Source organism: Papilio xuthus, unplaced genomic scaffold, assembly GCF_000836235.2.
Source record: "Papilio xuthus unplaced genomic scaffold, Pxut_1.1 DF824992.1, whole genome shotgun sequence".
In the NCBI taxonomy this organism is placed as follows: Eukaryota; Metazoa; Arthropoda; class Insecta; order Lepidoptera; family Papilionidae; genus Papilio; species Papilio xuthus.
The window spans coordinates 288,218-312,154 of NW_013533657.1; the positions used below are offsets into that span (position 1 = coordinate 288,218).

At 35.1% G+C, this 23,937-nt stretch overlaps 8 protein-coding genes across 8 annotated transcripts in view; all 8 read right to left on the reverse strand.

The window, feature by feature from the left end:
* Nucleotides 1–3,087: 3,087 nt before the first annotated feature.
* On the reverse strand, nt 3,088–4,271 carry LOC106126632 (calexcitin-2-like). Its single transcript, XM_013324378.1, has one exon. It carries the CDS (start codon nt 4,033–4,035, stop codon nt 3,484–3,486), a length of 552 nt encoding a protein of 183 aa, XP_013179832.1. The 5' UTR covers nt 4,036–4,271; the 3' UTR covers nt 3,088–3,483.
* A 567-nt stretch (nt 4,272–4,838) lies between these two features.
* LOC106126506 (calexcitin-2-like) lies at nt 4,839–5,396 on the reverse strand. The gene has a single exon (XM_013324216.1). It carries the CDS (start codon nt 5,394–5,396, stop codon nt 4,839–4,841), a length of 558 nt encoding a protein of 185 aa, XP_013179670.1.
* A 1,649-nt stretch (nt 5,397–7,045) lies between these two features.
* Nucleotides 7,046–7,802, reverse strand: LOC106126607 (calexcitin-2-like). Its single transcript, XM_013324338.1, has one exon. It carries the CDS (start codon nt 7,752–7,754, stop codon nt 7,206–7,208), a length of 549 nt encoding a protein of 182 aa, XP_013179792.1. The 5' UTR covers nt 7,755–7,802; the 3' UTR covers nt 7,046–7,205.
* Nucleotides 7,803–8,663: 861 nt separating this feature from the next.
* Nucleotides 8,664–9,426, reverse strand: LOC106126909 (calexcitin-2-like). The gene has a single exon (XM_013324823.1). It carries the CDS (start codon nt 9,390–9,392, stop codon nt 8,844–8,846), a length of 549 nt encoding a protein of 182 aa, XP_013180277.1. The 5' UTR covers nt 9,393–9,426; the 3' UTR covers nt 8,664–8,843.
* Nucleotides 9,427–10,203: 777 nt separating this feature from the next.
* On the reverse strand, nt 10,204–10,970 carry LOC106126910 (sarcoplasmic calcium-binding proteins I, III, and IV-like). Its single transcript, XM_013324824.1, has one exon. It carries the CDS (start codon nt 10,901–10,903, stop codon nt 10,355–10,357), a length of 549 nt encoding a protein of 182 aa, XP_013180278.1. The 5' UTR covers nt 10,904–10,970; the 3' UTR covers nt 10,204–10,354.
* Nucleotides 10,971–11,769: 799 nt separating this feature from the next.
* On the reverse strand, nt 11,770–12,570 carry LOC106126600 (calexcitin-2-like). Its single transcript, XM_013324326.1, has one exon. It carries the CDS (start codon nt 12,567–12,569, stop codon nt 11,952–11,954), a length of 618 nt encoding a protein of 205 aa, XP_013179780.1. The 5' UTR covers nt 12,570; the 3' UTR covers nt 11,770–11,951.
* A 1,539-nt stretch (nt 12,571–14,109) lies between these two features.
* Nucleotides 14,110–14,817, reverse strand: LOC106126593 (calexcitin-2-like). The gene has a single exon (XM_013324316.1). It carries the CDS (start codon nt 14,771–14,773, stop codon nt 14,228–14,230), a length of 546 nt encoding a protein of 181 aa, XP_013179770.1. The 5' UTR covers nt 14,774–14,817; the 3' UTR covers nt 14,110–14,227.
* Nucleotides 14,818–22,445: 7,628 nt separating this feature from the next.
* Sec31 (COPII coat complex component secretory 31) overlaps nt 22,446–23,937 on the reverse strand; it is an 8,439-nt gene continuing 6,947 nt past the window's right edge. Inside the window, exons 21-24 of the mRNA XM_013324217.1 lie at nt 23,532–23,714; nt 23,280–23,429; nt 23,121–23,192; nt 22,446–22,844 (exon numbers count right to left, since the gene is read on the reverse strand). Of these exons, the coding sequence (XP_013179671.1) occupies nt 22,653–22,844; nt 23,121–23,192; nt 23,280–23,429; nt 23,532–23,714 (597 nt within the window). The 3' untranslated portion in view covers nt 22,446–22,652. The remainder of the gene's footprint in view (nt 22,845–23,120; nt 23,193–23,279; nt 23,430–23,531; nt 23,715–23,937) is intronic.

The window sequence follows — 23,937 nt, forward strand, 5'->3', positions numbered from 1 at the left end:
CTTGTTGGTTTACGACACAAAAGCGGGACCTTACAGCGTATACCCCGCGGCGAGGCAACACAAATGCACTCTTTTTGACTGTGTACGTTAACGTACACTGTAAACTTAGTTTCAACTAAATAATTTATTATACGAGTATTTCCAAAATAAGTTTTTTTTATCAATATACTACAATTTAACACATGCGCGTAACCTGAGGGGTAAGCACAGATAGGTAGGAAAACACAGATTGATTTGGCTCGGACTTGAAGCACCTTTTCTTCCGTAATATGAATATCATACTATAGACAATTTTCCCATACACTTCCTTTAAAATATAAATTCAAGGATTATTTTTCATCTCACATTCACTTAATTTCGTTTTAAAACGAGTTTTCTTTCAAAGTGCGGTGTGTCGGACAGGCGTGACCGCTACAATTTAGCCGCGATCTTCCGACGGACAGCGAGACAGGGCCCGATTGCCTGTAGGAACAACGAGCTAGAAAATATAGAGGTGGCAGAATTGTTATAAGTTATGAGCTATAACTAATTATGTTATAATGTGTTATAAGTTATGAGCAACGTTGATAGTTGAAAGTTAATTTAAAGTTGATAAAATTTCTAGAGTAGATGTTTATCCAGTATAGTCTAGATTTATTTATGACCTTAAGTATATTATGCACAATCTTATATAAAATGTCCTTATCAATTTAAAGGCCATATCAGTCTTAGCTGAAGATTGTAACAGCTGATTTTGATATAATCTCAAATGTATTCCGTTACCTTCCTTGATTTTCTTATATGAAGTTACACCGAGTACATAGGCTTGTGCTGCAAGTAATCGAGAGCCGTGCGCCCGTGACGGAACTGTCCAGTGCTCCGCTGCAAATGTTACTTAGCAAGACGCACCAGCAGACGGGGCTTATTTATCTTTTAACAAGAAAATTGTATCAAAATTTTATTATTGATTTGTGGGAACTGAGCAAGTTATTACTCAAGAAAATATAATAAATATTTTAGTAGGCGCTTTTAAGGTTAAATAAAATAAAACCGGAATAGTATAAACTTCAAGTTATTTTAATAGAATATTTAATTAAAAAAGAAGCAAAATTAAAGTCATTCCAAACATTTAGAATACAAAGCGTTCTTATGTTCACCAGAGCAACTCTTTACGAAATAAATTTAGCGGAGATGATAAAATAAAAAGGGGAGATTTAACAACGATTACGCGCAATAATGTGGTAATAAATATCGCTCTCCAGGTAACCCTCGGGCTCGGCCGGGTCCGGTGTGCGGCGCACGCCATGAGTCTACTGGATGATCTGCTTAAACTGATATTATAAGATTTTTATTATCACCACTAGTTATGCCCTCAATGAATGAAACCTATAAATCTCAAGAATATTTCAACAGATGTCAGTTCAACGCAACAAAATTTTGCTGCCCACTGAAAGATCATCATCTTATAACTTTCTTCTTAATTCTTTGGACAAGGTTTAGTAGTAGATATAAATTATCGTTTTAGTTTTTTCTAAATATTTCAAACGCCATTTTATTTATTTAAAATATCAAATAACCAAACTTATCTAATTTAATAATAGCATCGCTGCCGTCAGCGACTTACGCCTTGTCCCCTCTTCCGGTCTCGACTCTGGGTTCCAAGCAGTAATTCACTTGGTAATTAGCACTCGTTGTATTCCAACAAAAGTGTCCACTCGTGCGCCGCGCGGACCCAAATCATTTTTTATTTGCGACCTCCATCCATAATCTTAACGGGGATCTTTCTTGACTTCTTTTGTTTTGCAGATTTCACGCAGTTTACATTTACAGGATAAAAACGGTTTTAAAAAAAATTCTGTTTGAATGTTTCTCATTTAAGTTTTTACACAGAGAAGACTTTTGTAATTTTCACATTAGGCTTATTTCGTAAAATAACGTTTTCTTTTTGTGTTTCATACTGCAATGCATTTGGGACAAGTAGTATATTAAATTTAGATTTTAATTTCATACACTATGAACGAAAACAATAATCATAACACTAACAGTGTTTTGCAATGTGCTAATACTTGCTGCACTGCTGCTCAAAATGTATTTAAAAATAATGGAATTCCCCTAATTTGCTGCACAGCTTGGAAATACTCTAAGATCATGCTAAAAATAAATATAGAATAAGCTAACGAAAGACAATACTGAGAGATTGTTTGCACTGATCGTATATATTAACTAAGTAAAGTGTTTCAGCTTCAACTATTGTAATAATATTTTAAACTTCGAAAGCTATAATAACAAGTATTTTAAATTTTTTTAAATAAACGACATCTATAGACTCTTGTTCTGTACTCTTTTTTCCCTACGCTAAATTACAATAGTTTTTTTTAACTTTTTTTAAGTGGCAAATACCTGTGGCCATGCAGCATGAGTGTTACGGTACTTTACCAATATTTATCGTCATTTCACATATTTCAACTTAATCGATATAACTCAGTATTAATATTTGTCAGTTGAAAGCGATAGATGGCGTATACCTGTACAGCGGTGAGGTTCCGTCCCGGCACCGAGCCCCTAATTACATTACTATGAGTACAAGCAGACTGCAATGCAGCGCCAAACATCATAACACGATGTTTACATCTTGCATAAACTCTGCCATCGCATTAAAAAATTGTATTTTTACATCAATGGATCAATTCTTTTGTTTTTCAATTGTTTCTATGAAGTTCAGTATTTTATTAAAACGAGAAAAACATTGAGATATTTCGTTAAATTAAAAAAAAAACTTCACATTTCCATAAATTAGAGTCACTTTACAAGATAAACAGAACGTCAATCTTTATGTATATAATTCTTCTGTGAGTGTGTATGTCACTGAACTTCTCTCAAACGACTGGACCGATTTTGATCAAATTTTTTGTGTGTGTTCAAGGGGATCTGGGAATGGTTTAGATTCACAATTTTCTCCGCTGGACAATGTTTTTTTTATTAATTTTTAATTTATTAGTAGTTGTTGATTTTGGAATGTTTTACATTGGATCAGACAGACGGCGCTACCATCGCAGTGTCAAATTTTAAATAACATTCGAATTAAAGACGTGTAAACATGACAACGTCTGTCGGGTCCGCTAGTATATGTATATAATTATATTAAATAGCCAAATAATCAATACTTTTATTAATACGTACGGTATTCTATACGTGTCTTTATTCAGTACTTTATCACTTTATCGCGTATTTTTATGATTATCAGTTTGTACGTGACGTGATACTAAAAGTAATAATTATACACACCCAAATATAAAATTAAATAGTAAGTCAATTATTATAAAACAATTATAAATTAAACATTTTATAATTACGCGTTAATTATCATAATTTACAAAATGTTTTGTTATAATAATAACATCACATACAAATGATAACTCACACAGTGTAAGACAAATATATGAAAAAAATTCTATTCATATATTAACGTCCAGCTTTAAAATTAATAATTTCACTAAAAACTATTTAAAACGTCGCCGCACCAAATATAAAGTTACCAGGATCATTAGGATTATCAGATGTGAAATATTGTATCCACAATTCTTGAAATTCTTGCCAAGTAACTTTTGGTTTACCTTTCGACATCACATCAAAAGCGGCTACACTGTCTTCCCTTAGAAGACCGAATGATTCGTAGACTGCTGAAAACTCTTCACTGTCAATAGCACCGTCACAACCGGCGTCTTCTAGTTGGAACATGAATTTGCAGTATGCCAGCTGCCAGTCCGCACCAGAATTAGGATTTCTGGCATAAGTCTCCCACATCGCCACCCATTCATCAGCAGTTACCTTTCCATCTTTATCAGCATCAGCGGCGGTTTGTAAACCTTCCCATATTTTGATCAGAGACTCCAAAGTTTCCTTATATTTATCATCACCTGATTTCCAACCTCGTAATTTGCAGATATTTTCGGCAGCTAATACAAAATCATTCCTTTCGATGCTTCCACTTGCATCTATGTCAAAGAAAATGTTAAAGAGATGCAGAAGTTTCTGTTTTCTAAATTCTGACACCATTTTTATGTTCACTAAACATTCACAGTTGATATCTACTAAAGGCCGTGTGTGACTAATTGTGGCGAACGTGGTATAATTTGAAATCAGGAGATAAAGATGGTATAAATAATTTATAGCTCGTTTCTTAATCGGCCAATTCAATATCTATGAAGAATGATTTGAATATCGTAATCGTTACTAACGAGACCAATTGCCAAGGCAATTCACCAGCCGTGATAAAAGAAAAATGTGTTCAATGGTTCAAAGCAACGCACACTATTAGCTATCGAATCAATAGTTGTTTTCTGTACAGCGCGTGATGTACGGAGGCTAAATATACTCGGCTTAACTAATTTTAACCTCAAAAAATTTAGGAAAGAATAACAGGATCATGACCGAATTTCATTTTGAAATCGTGTTTTATTAGATTATGTCCAAAAAAGGTAATAAAGAATCCAACAAATTTAGTGCATTCTAAAAGAAAAATAAAGCATAAAGATAAAGCGTTGATGAACTGCAACACTAGTACTGAGTCGCGGCATCACGTCCCGACGTGTGTGCTGTTGCCAACACGGTCTTTTAAATCTAATATATCTAATACTTAAAATTTTACAAAACTTGAAAAATGATAGGCTTACGATTTATATCTTAGGTTTTAACTAAACCAACTTTTTAAAGTAACAACAATAAATTGCTGGCAAATAAGCTTTTATTAAATTGAAATAAATACAAGGTACATAAAAAACAACACATATGTAAAAATTACAAAATTATTAAGGTTGATTCCAAATTCTATTGCACTTGGCCTTTTCAATTACAGAAATTTATTCAAAGCTAGGCCTGCCAATGATAAAATTTCCTGGAGCATTGGGATCTTCTGATATAAAAAAATCATACCACAATTCTTGGAATTCAGTCAAAGAGATCTTTGACTTGCCCTGAGAAAGCTTCTGGAAAGCAGCAAAGGCGTCTTTTTTACTGGCGCCTGATTTTATGTTCGCTGCTACAAAGTCGTCGCTGTCGATAAAACCATCGCCGTTCAAGTCCTGCATCTTGAAGACGAATTTGCAGTATTTGTCCAACCAGTCTTGATCTGCTGCATTCTTGCTGACAGTGTCCCACATTGTCACCCATTCTTCCGCACTCACTTGACCATCGCTGTTGGAGTCTCCTACCTTTTGCAAGGCATCCCACACTATGTCAAAGCATTCATCATACGTGGCATCACCCTTTTTCAATTCTCTTTGTTTTGCCGCGTGTGCTCGACATGCTCCAAAGCAACAAGACATTTCAAAGTCCTTCTTTTCTATAGTGCCGTTGCCATCTTTGTCTAACACCTTGAACATGTACATTAACTTTTTCCTCCTGAAGTCAGACACCATTTTCAATGCGATTACTAGTCTGTATGTTTGTTCAAATATTTGGATGTCTTTTATATAGTGAGTTGGTTTATTTTTAATTACATACGATTATTACACTTAATTCGATTTAACGATAGCCATTATCAGTACGTAATCTAATCAGCTTGTTGCTATTGAAATGAGGCCCATATTAATGTACAAGTAAAATTAGGAATTTATTTTCTAGAAACAATGCCCAAAGTGAAAGTACACATACATTTAAGTGACAAATACGTATAAGTATGGTTCTGTAAAACCTGTTTACTAAAGATAAGAAAATTTCATTTACCGCCGTTGGGCTTAAAAAAAGGGCCCGAAAATGAAAAAGCCCAAAAACTCTGAGATATCAGCGATGTCAATAGGGTACAAGTATTTTTAGATGTATGAATAAGATTTAAGAATACAATATTGAAACATTGACATCTATAGACATTTAATAAAAATACACCAAGATATTAATTAATAAATCGATAACAATATACCTAGAAATAACAGATGTCACTAATAGATGGCGCTTTAAATGTTTGTGAAAAAAAAATTACAGTAAAGACACCTATGCTAAAATTTTTAAATAAAATATTCTAAACCGAATGAAATTTTTCTCCTAAATATGGGTAAAACAAAAACTTTCTTTGTGAAATACTGATGATTACTAAATAAAAAAAACTTTTTATGTTATCGTATTATTCTTTGACTCCACTGGTTCTAACACGTAGGTCCATTCGATCGCCAGGTTTTTTTAACTTCACTAATACCGCCCAAGATGAAATTTGCTTATGTTTAAATATTTTCACATAATGCTAAAAACTATCAGACTAGCTAAATTAATTTTAGTTTTAAATACAGATCTTGTAATAATATATCATGCTGGCATTGTATGATGAAAATAGTCAATCAAAATAATTAAAAAAGTAGTTATTACTTTGCAATCAAAAAGCTTCATTGCAAACGAAAAACAATTTATTCATTTTTAAGATTTTAAAAAAAATTATCTTCGCTGATATTCTCAAAACGTACCAACGTTTCATCCACATATGTCAATTGGTTTAGGAGCACCTTTGTGTTTAATATGTATTTTTATTTATAAGTAATAAGTTTATATTATATTTCATGAGACAGACATCAATAATGGTATATCTTCGTTCTATAGTATCCGTAATATCTCTATTAATAATTTGCTTAAAATCTTATATTTCCGTTACATTCTTTACTGTAATATTTGCATTATCTTGAGACTGAAAGAGTTTATAGCATTACTCCAAAGATGATTAATTTTTTTTTGTTCCTTTATAATATAATAGTTATTGGATATTATGATTATCCTGATTCCATAATTTATTCCAATAAAAACATACTAAAAGGTAATTAGGAGCAATGTTTGAATTAAAGCCAAATTGTTTAACTTTTAAGGTAAGGTAAGGTGCGGTTTTTAATATATTACTCTACTCACTCTACTGTGTGTGGTGCAAAATCAATTTATATTTGCACACCAAGAGCTGCTAATTTATTTAATTCTTACTTAATTTGACTATATCATGATATTGTGTAGAAAACATAATTCCATGTTTTTTGTTGGTTAAGGAGGAGGTTTGGTAATAATGAACTTGTTTTTTTAATTTTAAAATTTGTAATTAATTACAACTTCAAAAACATGTTTACAAACACGCTATAAAAATATGAAAATGCATTTAACTGCATATTTAAAAGGCACGAGGCGTATCACATTTAATAATAAATACTTTCATATGTTATTACAATACAAACAGTTATACAAACGAACAAAAAATATCACTAATCCAAGCTAGGCCTACCGGTGATGAAGTTTCCTGGCGCATTAGGATCTTCAGTTGTGAAATACTCATTCCACAATTTTTGGAAGTCTGTCAAGGAGATTTGTGACTTGCCTTGCGCTAGTTTCTGGAACGCTTCTAAAGCATTTTCCTTGGTGTTACCAGATTTTGTGCTGCCATTTACAAAATCATCGACGTCGATAAATCCATCGCCGTTCAAGTCTTGCATTTTGAAGATGAATTTGCAGTATTTGTCAAACCAGTCTTGATCTGCTTTGCTCTTGCTGACTGTGTCCCACATTGTGACCCATTCGTCCGCACTCACTTGACCATCACTGTTCGAGTCTCCCACCTTTTGCAAGGCATCCCACACCATGTCGATGGTGTCAAAGCACTCCTTATATAAGGCATCTCCCTCTTTCCATCCTCGCTGTTTCGCCGCATTTTCCGCTGCCAGCTCGAAGTCCTTCTTATCGATGGAGCCGCTGCCGTCTTTGTCCAAGAACTTAAACATGAACAACAACTTTTTCCTTCTGAAGTCGGACACCATTTTGAATGTGATTTGTGATTGTTTTTGTACGTAACGCGAAATGAACAGACGTCGTCTTTTATATACTGTGATTTTTACCTATGAAATATAGATAACTGTTTTTAATGTCATTATGATTAACAAAAATGTAATATGTATTTTGTAATACAATATTGAAAACCTAAATCAAATGATAGCGATTATGACATCTTATCTTTTAGCAATCTTCCTGTGTCAACAATACTAAGTACATTACAAAGAAAAAACATTTATTTTGATTTTTTTTTATATCACAAGGTGGCAAACGAGCGAGCGGCCACCTGAAATCACTGAAATAGCGAAGTGACCGTTGCCCATAGGCATACGCAATTGCATATGCGTTGCCTACCATAAATCGACGGAGGAGAGGATGCACAGAAAGAAAATATCTTCCCTTTCCATGCATCCTCTCATCCGGAAAGTCCCCTTCCACTTCCCATCCTTTCCTTATAAAAAAAAAAAGATGGGAAGGGAAAGAGGACTAAATTAGGCCTCCGGGACTCCGGACCGGATTTTTTGAACCATATATATATAATATATTTGTGACTTTTATTGACCCAAACAAAGAAGTACTGTTTACGGTAGCATTATAATTTTATATTTAAGGCTAATTATTTAAATTAAGCCAAAACATTTACATAAACCTTACATATTTCTAAACAAACTTGCATCCAACTATTTCCAATTGCTATTTAGCAACCTTGAGGGTGAAATTTTTAGAAACTTTGAATCTCATATTTAATATTAAATTAAAAGCCTAAAAAATAAGCATCAAAGTTTTAGCCAAAATATACCAAGATTAGACGTAGAAAGAAGGGACACACTTATTACGTTTTTAATTTATTATCGGTCAGGTTAAATATTTAGGATTATTTTAAATTAAACAGGTAATAATTATTTAAAAGTTGTATTAAATACAAAATGTAAAACATGTAACAGAATTTTCTTTCAGGCAAACAATTTATGAACTTACACATTACTGCAATTTTCACGTCCAGGTTTCGTCCGTTTTTCACAAGAAAAATACATTTATAAGTTAATGGTACAAAGTTTAAAAAAAACACTGTTTAATTAATCAAAACTAGATTTGCCAGCAATGTAGTTTCCTGGCGCATTGGGGTCTTCACTTAAGAAATACTCATCCCACAAATTTTGGAAGTCTGTCAAGGAGATTTTTGGTTTTCCTTGCGATAGCTTCAGGAAAGCTGCCAAAAGATCTTCCTGGCTGATTCCTGTTATTTTTCCTGCAGCTACATAATCATCACTGTCGATAAAGCCGTCGTTATTATAGTCTTGCATTTTGAAGATGAACTTGCAATATTGGGTCAACCACTCGCGGTCCGCTGCGCTTTTGCTAATGGTGTCCCACATTGTGACCCACTCGTCCGCACTCACTTCACCGTCGTTGTTCGCATCTCCCACCCTTTGTAAGGCATTCCACACCAAGTCTATAGTGTCAAAGCACTCCTTATATAAGGCGTCACCCTCCTTCCATCCTCGTTGTTTCGCTGCGTTTTCAGCGGCAAGCTGGAAGTCCTTCTTGTCGATTGAGCCGCTGTTATCTTTGTCCAAGAACTTGTACATATGCAATAACTTCTTCCTTCTGAAGTCGGACACCATTTTGAATGCGTTCTGATGTATGTTTACTAACCCGTTCAATCGTCGCAACTTATATACCAGATAGATTAGCCCATAATTACCCTAGACATTTAGATTTAGATTATTTTATAAATATCATCGTGATTAACTAACGTTAAGTATTATAGAGTACTAGCTTTCCCCGCGACTCTGTCTGCGCGGGTTAGAAAAAAACTTAATTAGTAGCCAGTATTAGTGTTAGGATCTAGTTAGTGCCATCACCGGAGCTTAGACACGGGTGTTAGCTGTTCTTAAGAATTTTATGGACAAATTATATGTTGATTTTTGTAGCATTGACAATGTACAATATTTTTGTATGACGATTTTAGGTGCAAGTTGCACAGTACCCAATAGATTAGATATGAATGTTGTTAAATAATAATTCCAGATTAATTTTACTGACGACGCATATTTTGTACAATAATCTCTATATTTTCAAATATTTTTCAACAAGTAAACACAATGTTAAATACAAAGCAAGTGTACATCGTAAGTGATCAGCAGTGCTGGTATTCTTGACGAACGAATTATAGCAAATTGTTGCATAATAATTAAAGGTGATATAATATTTATTAAGTGATTAGGAAAAAGACTTGTTTGACAGGACTGCAACACCAGAGAAGAAGAAGAATATCTTACCCAAGAGTAGTATAATATATATCAATATAGAAGAATGAAAAGAGGAAGAAAGGTCCCAAACTATTAAAATTACGATGTAAAGTGACGCATACAGCGTGATCCATGTTTTAGTAATTATTTTATAAAGTTGTCCATTTTTAAATGAGAAATTATGTTAGTGTCAATAATATTATTTATTAATAAACAAATAATTTTAAATACATACGCTTTTATACACACTAATAAATAACGATATTTTCATGATTCTAGCATTTCTTTCTACATAAAAGGTGAAAAAGGTCTGCCTCCACTGAGCTCTCCACGGATTAAAAAGTCGACGTTCCAAAGATGTAGTTTCCGGGTGCGCTAGGATCTTCGGCCGCGAAGAACTCCCTCCAGAGTTCTTGGAACTCCGTCCACGAAACAGTTGATTTGCCTTTTGACATCTTCTGGAAAGCGGACACCGCCTCTTCCTTGCTTCTACCGAATGAAACGCAAACCGTTGAGAACTCTTCAGTATCAATACCGCCATCGCCAGTTGCATCCTGCAGCCGGAAGATAAACTTACAATATTCACTCTGCCAGGCATGGGCCGAGGACGGGTTCTGAGCGAAGGCGTCCCACATTGCGATCCATTCGTCGGCGGTGACAGACCCGTCTTTGTCCGCGTCTGCAACACGTTCTAAGTCACTCCACACCTTGAGGAGTGTATCGAAAGTCTCCTTGTACTTAGCATCTCCCTGCTTCCATCCTCTCAACTTGGAAATATTCTCCGCCGCCTGCTCAAAGTCTTGTTTCTCCACGGCCCCGCTGGCATCCTTGTCAAAGAATCTATGCAGGAATAGCAGCTTCTTTTTTCTAAAGTCAGACACCATTTTGATTTTGTAAATCAGCTAAGTCTTGTAAATTTGTTTAATTATTTAAACATAGTCTTTCTTATATATGACTCTCTTTAGTGTTGATGTTAGATAAATTTAATCAAAATAATCATTTTAAAAAGTTGCATTCGTTATCTATCTGCATTGCGGAAAACTTATTATTTTACAGAGTAGTTAAAAAAGGAAAGTATCATTTACATTATTCTTAATAATAAGTTTTCTTGTACTCGTCGTAAGTATAAATTAATGTTTCATAATACTATCAGTACATTACATGAATAATTGTTAATATTATAGTTGTCTTAATCTTTAAAAGTTACGACATCTCTTGTTCTTGCAAACAATATATGTTATTTGTGTATTCACAAGCTGAGGAAAAATACCCTTAAATAATGAACATTATTAAATGTTCATCTCTGTCAGCTCTGTTGGATAGCTATTCTGTGCGTAATCTCGCATCGATAATGATTTTCTAGAAATTATCACAATCACATTTTGTTTACAATTTATTCAATATTTATTAAATAGATTTAAATAAATCCGATTATAGATCAATTTAAAAATACTCTTTAATTTTGAATCGAATTGGAGGCTAGAATCGAATATTGTAGAATTCGACTATAATGTAATTAGACTAACAACATTAAACGAGCTCTCGTTCGCGAAAAAAAATTGATTCCTATGTGTTCTACCAGGCTATGTTCTACATCTATGCAAATTTTCAGCGAAATCTATACAGCCGTTTCGGAGATACCTTCATTCAGAGAACGAAGAGTCATCCACCCATCCAAATATTCTTATCTATAGTATTAGTAAGAGATAGGTACATCAAAAGTCTTAAAAGATATAATAAAACATCTAGATTTTTTAAAAGCACATCTTTTTATTTATCGACAATTCAAAAATGACACAGAAAATTTCGTTTAAGTTAACAATTAATGAGAATAATTCAAATTCTTAAGTTTTACTACTGTTAAGATTTAAATAAAATTAACTAAAGTCTTTTTGTTAACACGAAGAAAACGTGTTGTTTCAACAACAATATTTAAAAACTAGATCTGCCGAAGATGAAATTTCCTGGAGCGTTCGGGTCTTCGGTAACGAAATACTCTTTCCATAATTCTTGGAATTCGGGCCAGGAGACATTCGCCTTACCTTTGGCCATCTTTTGGAAGGCAGCCACGGCCTCGTCCTTGTTCAGACCAAACGAAGCGTAGACTGTGGAGAACTCCTCGCTGTCGATAGCACCGTCATTGCTGGCATCCTCCAACTGGAAGATAAACTTGCAGTACTGGTTCTGCCAGTCGTACGCCGACGACGGGTTCTTGGCGTACGCCTCCCACATCGACACCCACTCGTCAGCAGTCACCTCGCCGTCTTTATTCGCGTCCGCTACACTTTGTAGACCGTCCCACACCTTCAGCAAGGTATCTAATGTCTCCTTGTATTTAGCGTCGCCCTGTTTCCATCCTCTCAACTTGGAAATGTTCTCCGCCGCCTGCTCGAAGTCCTTCTTATCTACAGAGCCACTGCCATCTCTGTCAAAGAACTTGTTGAACAAATGCAATAGCTTCTTCTTTCTGAAGTCGGACACCATTGTGACTGCTGGCTGATGACTACTTGTTTCTGTGCGCAGACTCCGGCGCTTATATAGAGAGTTCATTAGTTTCTCATGTTGATAACGATCAATTTATCTTTTGTAAATCTGTGCCGACAGACAGAGATGACGTCTGTTGGTTATCGTTTCGCCGTCCATCTGCATTGCAGCGAAACTTATGTTAGTATAGAGTAGTTAACAAGTACAATAATTAATTTTCATATTGTATTAACTTTTCACAACTGGCGTAAAGATTTTTGTTGCAGATTAAACGTAAGAAGCTTAAACGGTTATGGTTAAGCTATAAAAATGTTTCATCAATATCATAAATGAACTCCATTTTAAATGCAAGTACTTCTATTTTTTCTTTTCCTGGAATATTATTCCTATAAGCTCTAAAACTCTCTTACCTTTTTGCGGTGTTCTGTTTTACAACTTTAATCTGTGTTCATGAAACACGGTAATTACCAACTTAAAAAATATATAATAAGTTATTTTACTGTGAACCGTCTGTTGGTTTACAATCTATGGACATGTGAAGTGCAAATGAATGTCCAAGAGCAGTGAACAGTTATATCTTTTATTTACATCCACTTGTTACAGTCACAACTCCTGTTGCTAGCTGCCACTTGACATAATCTTACTAATTACATATGCTAAAGTTTAGATGAATGTATGGATGTTTGTTATAACATAAATCCAGAAACGCTTAACAGATTTGGAGGAAATTTAGAACAGAGATAGATTACAGCCTGGAACAACGCGTAGGATACTAATTATTGGATACTATAAACATTATATTTCTTTTTTCAATTCCAGTCAGACGGCGTCGCGGGCAACAGCTAGTAAAGTCATATAATATGATAAACAACTACGAAAGAAATTAACACAAACAATTGTAAGCAGAAGAACAACAGGTAAGCAGAAGTCTCATAATTAATAACGTAGTAATTTCAAAGAAATAAATCATAGGAAAACAAAACATTTAATGCAGGTCAACAATTACTTTATATTATAAAAATCAATAAGTCCCTCATTTCTCTGTAAGAGCCTTTGAACCAACGTGCTAGTGCAAGGATTAACCGCTAGACGGCACTTCCGCCGCACCACCGGAACTATGGAGGACTGAACGTCTCTTGAAAATATATAAAAAAAAAAACTGAAGCAGGAGTGTATGAAAATGTACTATATTATCGCATACTTCCACGACTTAGCATGGGTTTCCGAGATCAAAATGCTCGTTTCAAAAATAATATTGTTGTGTCTATTTTGTCAAAGATGATGATATGTTTTATACATAGATTTTGGTCTCAGAAACCGACCGTAAGAAATGATAATGTGTAGTAATAATGTAAATATAAAATTTTGTACGTTTAAGATAACTAGAACATTGTTATTCATGTTCAAGATTTCATTACAGTTGTACTTGTTTAGCCTAAAGGCAGAAAGGCAGCTGCACTCGGTCAGCACTAAATGTCAATTCACCAGCTCACTGACTGATAATTCAGGAGACAATTTATAAATCTTCTGACTCAGCAGTGACTGGGCAATCTCTTATCAAAATCAAATTATAATTTTGAAGCGCAGATTAAATAGATAAAACTCATATTATTATATATCTTTAATGAACATAAATAGTTACAATAATATACAACAAATGCAGAAATATACACAAATATAAGCAAAATTATTCGATATCTGAAGCGCAATATAACTGAGATTAATCAAGGCGAGGGAGATGAAAACAATAGGTTGCCGAGTGCGTTAGCGTCCTCACTGGTAAAGTACTCCTGCCACAACTTCTGGAACTCGGCCCAGGACAATGTCGACTTTCCTTGAGATAGCTTTCCAAAAGTCTTAACGGCGTCATCTTTCTTGAATCCCCAAGATTCGTAGGCCTTTACAAACTCCTCGTTGTCTATGCTGCCGTCATTGCCCGTATCTAGGAGTTGGAAGATAAACTTGCAGTAGACTTTCTGCCACTCCTGCGGGGCGGCAGGATTCTTAGCGTACGCGTCCCACTGCGCCACCCACTCGTCGGCAGAGACATGTCCGTCCTTGTTGGCGTCCGCCTGCTGCAAACCGCTCCAGATTGCTAGGAGTGCATTAAGATATTCCTTGTGCTTCACTTCGTTGATTGTACCATCCGGCGACTTTGCTATCGTCTCTGCCATCGTTTCAAAATCTTTCTTCTCGATCTTTCCATTGCTATCAGTATCAAAATGGGCAAAAATATCTAAGTACTTCTTCTTTCGGAAATCTGAAACCATTTTTACTGTACACTGAATACTTGTTAACTACTTGCTCATTCTGAATGATGGGGTCTTTTATAGCATATTTTAAGACTAGTTGTTAAGATAAATTCTTATCTGTAATTTTTAAACCGAGGTAATGATGTGATGATGACATCTGGGGATTAATTCTGTGGATTTTCTGAATTATGTCATACTGGGAAATTCGTTATTTGAGAGTCATCCAATGTCATAGAGTTGAGATTAAGCTGGCAATATGTTTTAGCAGCATTAAATGCAGCCATACAACGTAATTAGCAACGTTGTTATTATTTTTATACAATGAGAAAATTTTGAAAATTTAAATGTTACATCATGTTGTTGGCTTTTCTTTGTAAAAAAAAAACTATCTTGACCATCGTGGCTTTGTTTACTATTTACCAATTAAGAAATTCGAGGAAAAACTGATGTTAATAAGCATATTAGCGATAACGAGACCAAATCTGTCCCAACTTTTACTTCATTGGTCTTTAAAAAGAACAATAAAAGACAGACTTAACTCAATTTTCTTACGTTAATCCAATTTGTACCTGAACTTTGCAATCCATTCGATTACTGTTACTGCTATGTTTCTTTTGTGTTATAAAAATAATACTAAAATCCGCAATTTATGGCACAAATCGTCATCTTCTTTTCTTAACATGATCTTATTAATTCCTCTTTTGTTTATCACAAAAGCAAAACATTTTGCTTACAAATTGGTTCTGTAAACTTCAGCTAAAGCGCTGATTTTATACCACCAACCCATTGTTTTGCGTGTAGAAATAACTTCGTACATACTTCACCACACTTGATCATTTTACATCAACGTATCCTGTAATAAATTTTTGTGGTCAAGCGATGCTCTGTCGTGTGATATAAAAATAATATTTTTCTGCGAGTACATCCCCCTTCTCCCCCCATGTCTCGGTAACTATCTGTATGATTAACGCAGCATCGTTTCCCGTCGTAAATATAATATGTTGCGTATTATCGTAAACCGTGCGAGCGGCAAAACTCCAGCGTATAATAGAATACATAAGCGAGCGTCTTCGGCCCGCCGTGACAGATACGCCGCATCTGTCACGGTCGCCAGCACGCCCACAGACAGACATGCAAACACTAACTTTTATAGATGCGGCATCCCACTGGAAATAATCCCTTATATTTTTATGCTAGATTGATTTCATGTTTTGTTGTAATGATTTGTAAACCACATCCTGATGCGATATACATAGTAAAAATTATTTGTGAGAGGACGAGCGGTAATTGTCAAAGTATGAAACATAATGTAATTAATAAGTACCTACTATAATTCAACTGAAAATGAAAAAAAAACACAATTATATAACAACAAATATCTTTAATCACTATATCAGATAAGTAACTTTAATCGTAAATTTTATACAAATAAAATGAGAGATAAGAAGTTCCAAAGATATGTTATGACGCACGAAGTCGGTCAGCCCCGCGCCCTGTCACGTAACTTACGAGTAATTGTATTTGTTACAATCGATAACGTTCAATTAATCATCTTGTTAAATACAAAATTAAATATCTATTTTACTCCCTATAACTAGAACTAAAAGCACTTACATAACCCTCTATTCTAAACATCAAACAAATTGGACAGGACTTATCACAAATAGCGGCTTCGCAATCCTAAGATTGAAAAAAAAGGAATTAATATATTTTCTATAAAAAGAGCACATCAGTTGGCAGAATGCAGATTCTGAAAACGATTTCTTATAAAATAATAGTTGGCAAATATAAATAAAATAAATACCACATCCATTTGTTTGTTTCTTACACTCCTTGTACAAGAGACTAATGCGATAAAAGAGAGTTCTAATGGCGATAGAGGGATGCTCTCGGGGTGCGGCGCGGGGATGCATGGGGTAGGGGGAGGGGGAGGGGGCACATAAGTACTCATTTGCAATATAGAATTTTTTCTATCAGAGTGATGCATGCATCGTTCTAATGCGTCTTTATGAGCCAGGCCGGAGATTGTCCAGGCTTACAGCATGGCTTGCGACTGGCGAGGTGGCTTGCGGTGTGCGTCGCGCCGATAGTCCGCTATCTATTCGCACTCGCCCGCTGTTTGTTTGGTGATATGGAACTTAATAACTTTATCGTTTTACGCAATTGGTTCTCTGGAACATTCGACATGGGTGATAAAATTGTTAAAAGCTGCAATCATCTTACGTCACTAGGAAGTTAATGAAATATTATTTCATAACATTTTGAAATTGGATAGTAACTTATAAGCAATAATGAAAAAAACATAATACAATAAGTTTTTAACAAGGTCCTATCTTTATCTTAGCAAATAATCTATTGGTAAAATAAATCTGTCAATGTTTACATAACAGTTGAGCTGCAGACAGAGTTAGTTACACTCGCGAAACTAAAACCAAATTATTATTGTCTTCAAATGTTATTAATCGCGACTAAATGTATCTAACAGCATATAAATATGTTTAGTTTGCTACTAAAATCACATAAACAAACAAGAGGGCTGTGGTTGTCCCGCCCAGCACCACAGCAATACATCAACGGACAAACAGACCAAAGAACAAAGGCATTATAAAACCCTCGTGTTCGGATTTAGATTCCCTAGGGCTAGAAAAAAACACATTCTTTGCCACACTCGTTGTGCTGTGTCGCGGTTTAATTTCGTGGCCTTTGTTCCGTTTGCGACTGCAACGAAATGTTAGATTATGTTGAAAATATTTAAAAAAAACATATATTAATGAGAAAATAGATTTAAAACCATTTGTCTAAAAGTAAACTTTGGATTTTCTCAATTTTAAACATGCACCACCGCAGATGACAAATACTTAGGTATTTTATAAATATATAATTCATAAAATATGAGTAGTTAAAATATTAAATATAATTTGAAAAGTCTGTTATCGGCTGTTAAATTTAAAAAGGGTCTTGACAGACAGACGGACGGAAAACAAAGTGATCCTATTAGGTTTGCGTTTTATTCCTTTCGAGGTATGGAACCCTAAATAGCATCGTGATTCACACCAATGAAAATGAACAGAAAGATTGCTACAGGTATACTAATACCTATCTCCATGACAACAATTATAATAAAATCTACATCAAACACACAAAATATAAGTACAATCACAATGCAAACGAAGACGTCAAGATAAGGTTGAAACAGGAACAGAAATTAGTAACAAATTATAACTAAGCAGTTGATGATAACAACTTTTCTGTTTTCTTATAAAACTCGTTTCTATGATTAAGAATAGTATTGTGTTAGTAAAGTTAATATAAATTAAGAATATGATATAATATAAATCAAATAAAGTTTTATCTTACTCTTATAAACAAGTCTGGATATAGATACAAAGCTACGAAAAACATTATTAGTGCTCAAACTATTGTAAACGTTAAGGTTCTTAAAGTTATCACCCGACTCATTAGTCACAAACCATGCAAAATATACATATTCCAGCATAACAAGTATTATAAAAAAGTCGTAACATTAAAAACGGCATTAAGCGACGCCAGACCTAATTCAGTGAAAAGTTAACTGTTGCGGTGTTACAGCCTCATAAAACGTTTAAAAATAATAACGAAAAATTAAAAATGAAGAAATTTAATAGCAGGTGGAACGTTCAAGGGATGCCACAGACTTTATATCACATAGACAGAAGAATAGAATTTTAAATATTATTTAAAATTTTGAAATCGTTTTTTTTTATATCATAAGGTGGCAAACGAGCGAGCGGTCACCTGAAATCGCTGAAATAACGAAGTGACCGTTGCCCATAGACATACGCAATCGCATATGCGTTGCCTACCTTTAATCGACGGAGGAGGAAATGCACAGAAAGAAAATATCTTCCCCTTCCATTCATCCTCTCATCCGGAAAGTCCACTTCCACTTCCCATCCCTTCCCCATAAGAAAAAGGGTGGGAAGGGAAAGAGGACATAATTAGGCCTCCGGGACGCACACTCATCAGACGAAACGCGGAATTGCTTCCACTTCACGCCTGTCTTCTATGTGGTCGTGGTATTTCACCGGACGAGCCGGGCCAATTCGTGAAAAAGTCTCGTCTCGCTATAAATACGTTTGACGCAGGATACTATGCAGATAGCCTTCCTATTAAGGCTGGCTGATAATTATGTTCTTTAAAATAGTCATTAACTAGATAATATATTAAATACATTATAATTAATTTAATGTTTCAGTATATTTGATAAAGACAACGTGACAGTGTTGCGGGTGTGAGCGATGGCCGCTCATGAGACCATTTATATCAATTAAACTTCGGGCAATTTGCAAACTGCAATATATTTGCGTCGCTTAATGGTTTTTTGTTCCGCATCACAGATACGTCTCTGATTCATTGCGGAAAATTTTGTTTTTTGTTTGCCTTTTTGCTGGTAAGCGGCATCTTGCCTAAGGCGCATCTCACTTGAGGCATACGTTTTACGTAGCTAAATAAATCTATGAAGTTGTGATACTTTTTGAATGCAATATTATTTTAACATGTCTCTTAAATTAGTTATTTACATTGTGAAAGTACGTAAAAGTGATATCATTATAATATTTCGTGAAGGGTTTCAGTAAATTATTCACCCTAAATTTAAAACATTTGAATCATCACTGCACCTAAATTTAGTGCATTTTTGTCACATGAGTCACATGTAGAAATATGCTTATTAGCTACGTACTATAAACTATTCATGTCAATCTTATCTTACTAATATTATAAATGCGGATGTTTAGATGTATGGATGAATGTTTGTTAGAAGGTATTTAATACTGCTGATCTCGAAATTTGGCATAGATGTAAGACATAGAAATTCCAGAGAACAACACATAGACTTCTAATAAAGTTTTTTTTTAATTTCGCGCGGACGAAGGCGCGGGCGTCAGCTAGTATTACCATAAATAACTGATAGATTAAAAATGTTTGGAATAAATGAATTTAGGGCGAAGATGGTGCAAACCGTGCTGTACTGCTGCAAAAGAAAATTATAAAATATTCATCCCGACCATGAATATTAACATGCTCGTGCTGTTATTTAAATACAGCTAAAAACATTTCGAGTCGTAAAGCGACCGGCAAATTTAACAGCATCGTAAACCGATGGAAAAGCGGCTGGGAATAATTTTATGACAACAAAATCATCTTCTTTCCCTGTTTACGATAAATTTTGCGAACCTAAGAGAGAATTTATAATCATTGGTATACTACTAATGCTGCTAATATAATAAATATAAACAAATAATGTTTAACAATAATTTTTTTAAAGAAGTAATGGAGGCTATTTTAACTTGATTATCTACCTGACCAAAGCCAGGCCGAATTTTTAGTACCTATAATTATTTTAGATTTCACAGACACCACGTAAACACACATCGTGTAATCTTATCTCCTCGCCAGAGAAATATCATCCAATCATATTAGAACAGGTAACTTTTTCAAATTGAAAACACAATATTTGACAGTAATTCTTGGTGTTTACATTACATTAAGACTCAAATAAAGCATCACACTAATGTATGTATATTACTTGTTTTTTTTAAAGATGTTTTCTTTGACAAATAAGAATTAAAGGTAAACTTTTTTACTGCCCGAAATGCAAGGCGATTCGTTTCACAGTATTGTAAAAGTCTATATATTTTAATTAGCTCTAAATAGTTAGAAAAAGATGGGGATGTATTTGTCAAAAAATCTAGCTGGTATACTACTAGATTAGCTAGGATAATAAAATTTCACAAAATTATGACGACAAACTAACATACAGTGCAGTTGCAGTCCGGAAGTAGTATTATTTTTAATAGCGGCCACAGCGCCGCGTGACCTCATTGCACGCCGCTAATCTGCAGCGTGGAGTGACTACGCAAAACGCGTTCCCATTGAACCTAAACAAGTCCATAATTACTATTTTCTTTACACGTCTTAATTAATCTTACTTCTTACTTATGTTATAGATCCGAATGTTTAGATGGATGAATGTTTATTATTAGGTATCTTCAGAAAATATAAACGGATCTCGCTGATATTTGGCATAGATATAGAAAGAAGCATGGACGACATAATAATTACATCTATATTGTCGCTAGTTTTGCATAAATGGAGCTAACTTAATATTGATTAATTATGAATCTCAGATTTGAACGTCAGACGATATATGTGGTGCAGTGGACACGCGTCGACATTACTCGACAGGCGCACTCCGCCCACTGCACGTTGTCGCCCGGCGCTCGACGCGTCGCAACGGTCTCCGCTTATTAGCATTTACATTTTTATGCTTATCAACACCAGATGGGTTAGCTTTTGCATCATATAAGTGTTATAAAGTACTCAGCCTAAGAGCCCGTACAGTTTTGTATATTGCAGGTAAAAATAATTAATCCCAATATCAAATGAAAAGAACAAGAGGACTTGCATTTATTGTTTCGATCTTAAAATTTCCTCCACTAAATTGTTTATAGGCAAACCCAATATAATACATTTTGTTCACATAAAATCGAACATTTTATGTCGTAGTCAAAACAATAAAGAGCGGAAACCACTCTCCGCCATTAGTCAAACGACTCGTGGCTTGTTCGAGTATTTCATTTATATGCAACTGAAAATAAGAGCGTTGCTTTCCACTAAAACGACTGTCACAATTATATGCTATACTTTACGATTGCAATGAAAGTTAAAATCTTTGTAAAATGGAAACAAAATGCACTGAAGCTGAAAGCCTGCACTTTATATATTTGTCGATCTTTAATGGAGTATTTCATTATATTGTACTCTAACAGCACAATTATTATAATTATACAAAATATGCAGAATCTTTAAGTTTCGATAGTATAAGGTGTTGAGAATTACCATTCTGCCAAAGACGTGGCATACTGACCAGAACCTTTGCCTTTTTAGTCATAAAAAAAAATATAAAAAGAAGAGAATCGCGCGGGAAGTGAGGAACGAGATGTAGTCACGAATAGTTAATGGACATTATATTGCAAATAATTTTTAGATAATATTAGTTAAAATCATTTGAAACGAATGACGTGTTTTTGTTAAATACTCAAGTGTTAAATTGATTAGCTAGGGGACATAAACGTTGATATTTTAATAAGGCCAGTGTTGCGCCGATACACCAGTAGTGTCGGATTTTCTTCCTAACATAATGTAAGTAATTTATGTAGTATAAAGGTTTTAAACAACGAAATAAATGCGTTTTGGCTGCCGCGCTGCTGTTGTTGTTGTGCTGTTTACAATTTATACATAAGGGTCACAAGGAAAAATAAAAATAATAAATGAAAATGAGAACTTCAATTACATTAAAATATATCTATATTTAGTAATATCTTCAATAACATAATTACAATATTCATTTAATTATATATTAATATTACATTTATCAATTACACGCAGAATTAACAAGCGATCTCAAGTTAGCGCCGAGATGTTCTCTGCTGACAATGAACTATAGTTTAAATTCAAATAAATCTCAAAAGTCATATTAATAAAATTATCGGAACAAATATTCATAATATTTCATAAATAAATCTTCAGTAATCAATCACGCTCCAAAATGAATCCACAGAATTACAACATAATTAAAATGATGTTTAATTAACATGTTATTTAATGATATTTAGAGCTTGTTACATTATATTATATTATACATATGTGTTAAATATGTATTACAAAATTTATTACAATGTTAAAAGGAATGCAATTAAACAAATTCAAAATCATTGATAAGACAGACAAATAATATGCGAGTGAATACACGTGGCACTAAATAACATTAAATAAATTTATAATTAATTTTAACATTTGTTAAAATCAAACTAAACCTATACATCATTATAATGAATGATAGAGGAGAAGTAGGTGCTCATCGATGCAGTTGGGGCAGGAGCTGGTGCGAGAGCTGCAGCAGCAGCTTGAGTCCGGGCAGGAAGGCGGCGGCGGCGGCGAAGTCCGCGCCCGAGGCGAGGGCGGTGGCGCACTGCAGCGCGTGCGGGAACTCGCGCGTCTGCACGTACTGCGCGCACTGCTGCAGCGACCTCACCGCGCCCTCCGACAGCTGGCACGCATCACATCACATCACTTTTATATCTACCTTCAATCGGCGGCAGAGGGGATGCACAGAAAGAAATTATTTCCCGTTCCTATGCATCCCCTCCTCCGTCAATATCCTTTAGTTATAAGAAAAAGAGTAGAAATAGAAAGGAAACAAAATTAGTCCACCAGCACCACGTGTCTTCTGTGTGGTCGTGGTATTGCGCCAGGAGAGCCGATCAATTCGTTTTTGTCGTTCAATTTCGTTTTGCTTTCTGTCCGTCCGTCTGTCTATACCTACCCTGTATTCCCGCAGCAGGTCGTACAACGTCTCCAGTCTTCTCTGTACGTCGTCCAGCTTCCTCTTCATTTGCTGCAAACAGAGTAAAATAAGCGATTCGTTCTGGAGCAACAGTAGGGAGGGAGGAGCTAGGTGATTATGTAGGTAGTTAATACAGACCGGGTTGGGTGCGTGCTGCGCGCACTCAGCCCGCAGCGAGTCGAACACAGTCTGCAGCACGGCGTACTGCTCCGACAGCGGCGGCTTCTGCACCGGCGCAGGCGCAGGCGCAGGTGCGGGAGCTGGTGCCGGCGCTGGAGCGGGCTCGGCCTGAACGAATGTTACATATTATATTTCAATCACACAGAAAACAATTTATCGTTATTTCTAACCATAATTATGATTTCTAGCTGATCTTAAGGATAAGTTTACCTGCTGATTGTAAACGGTCTGCTGCGCGTACTGCTGCTGAGAATATTGCTGGTCGGCATAGTATCCGGGGGCAGGGGCGGGCGCGGGGGCGTAGCCCTGCGGGTGCAGGGGCACGTGCTGCGGAGGCTCCGCCCCGAACAGTGGATGTGTGATGGGCGCCTGTGCGGTCACCTCTTGCTTTGGCTACAAACATATACCACATTAAATGCAACTTTATTACACTGATAAGGTTCAATATCATCTAGAAATGTTTATATGCGATTTACCGTGCGCATGAAAACTGTATGAGATAGATGTTTAGTATTCGATACAAATGTTACCTAACAAAAAACAACACTACATTAGTATCGACGTCAGAAATACCAAAAACAACATGTCTAGGATGACGTCACTGACGGCGAGGCGG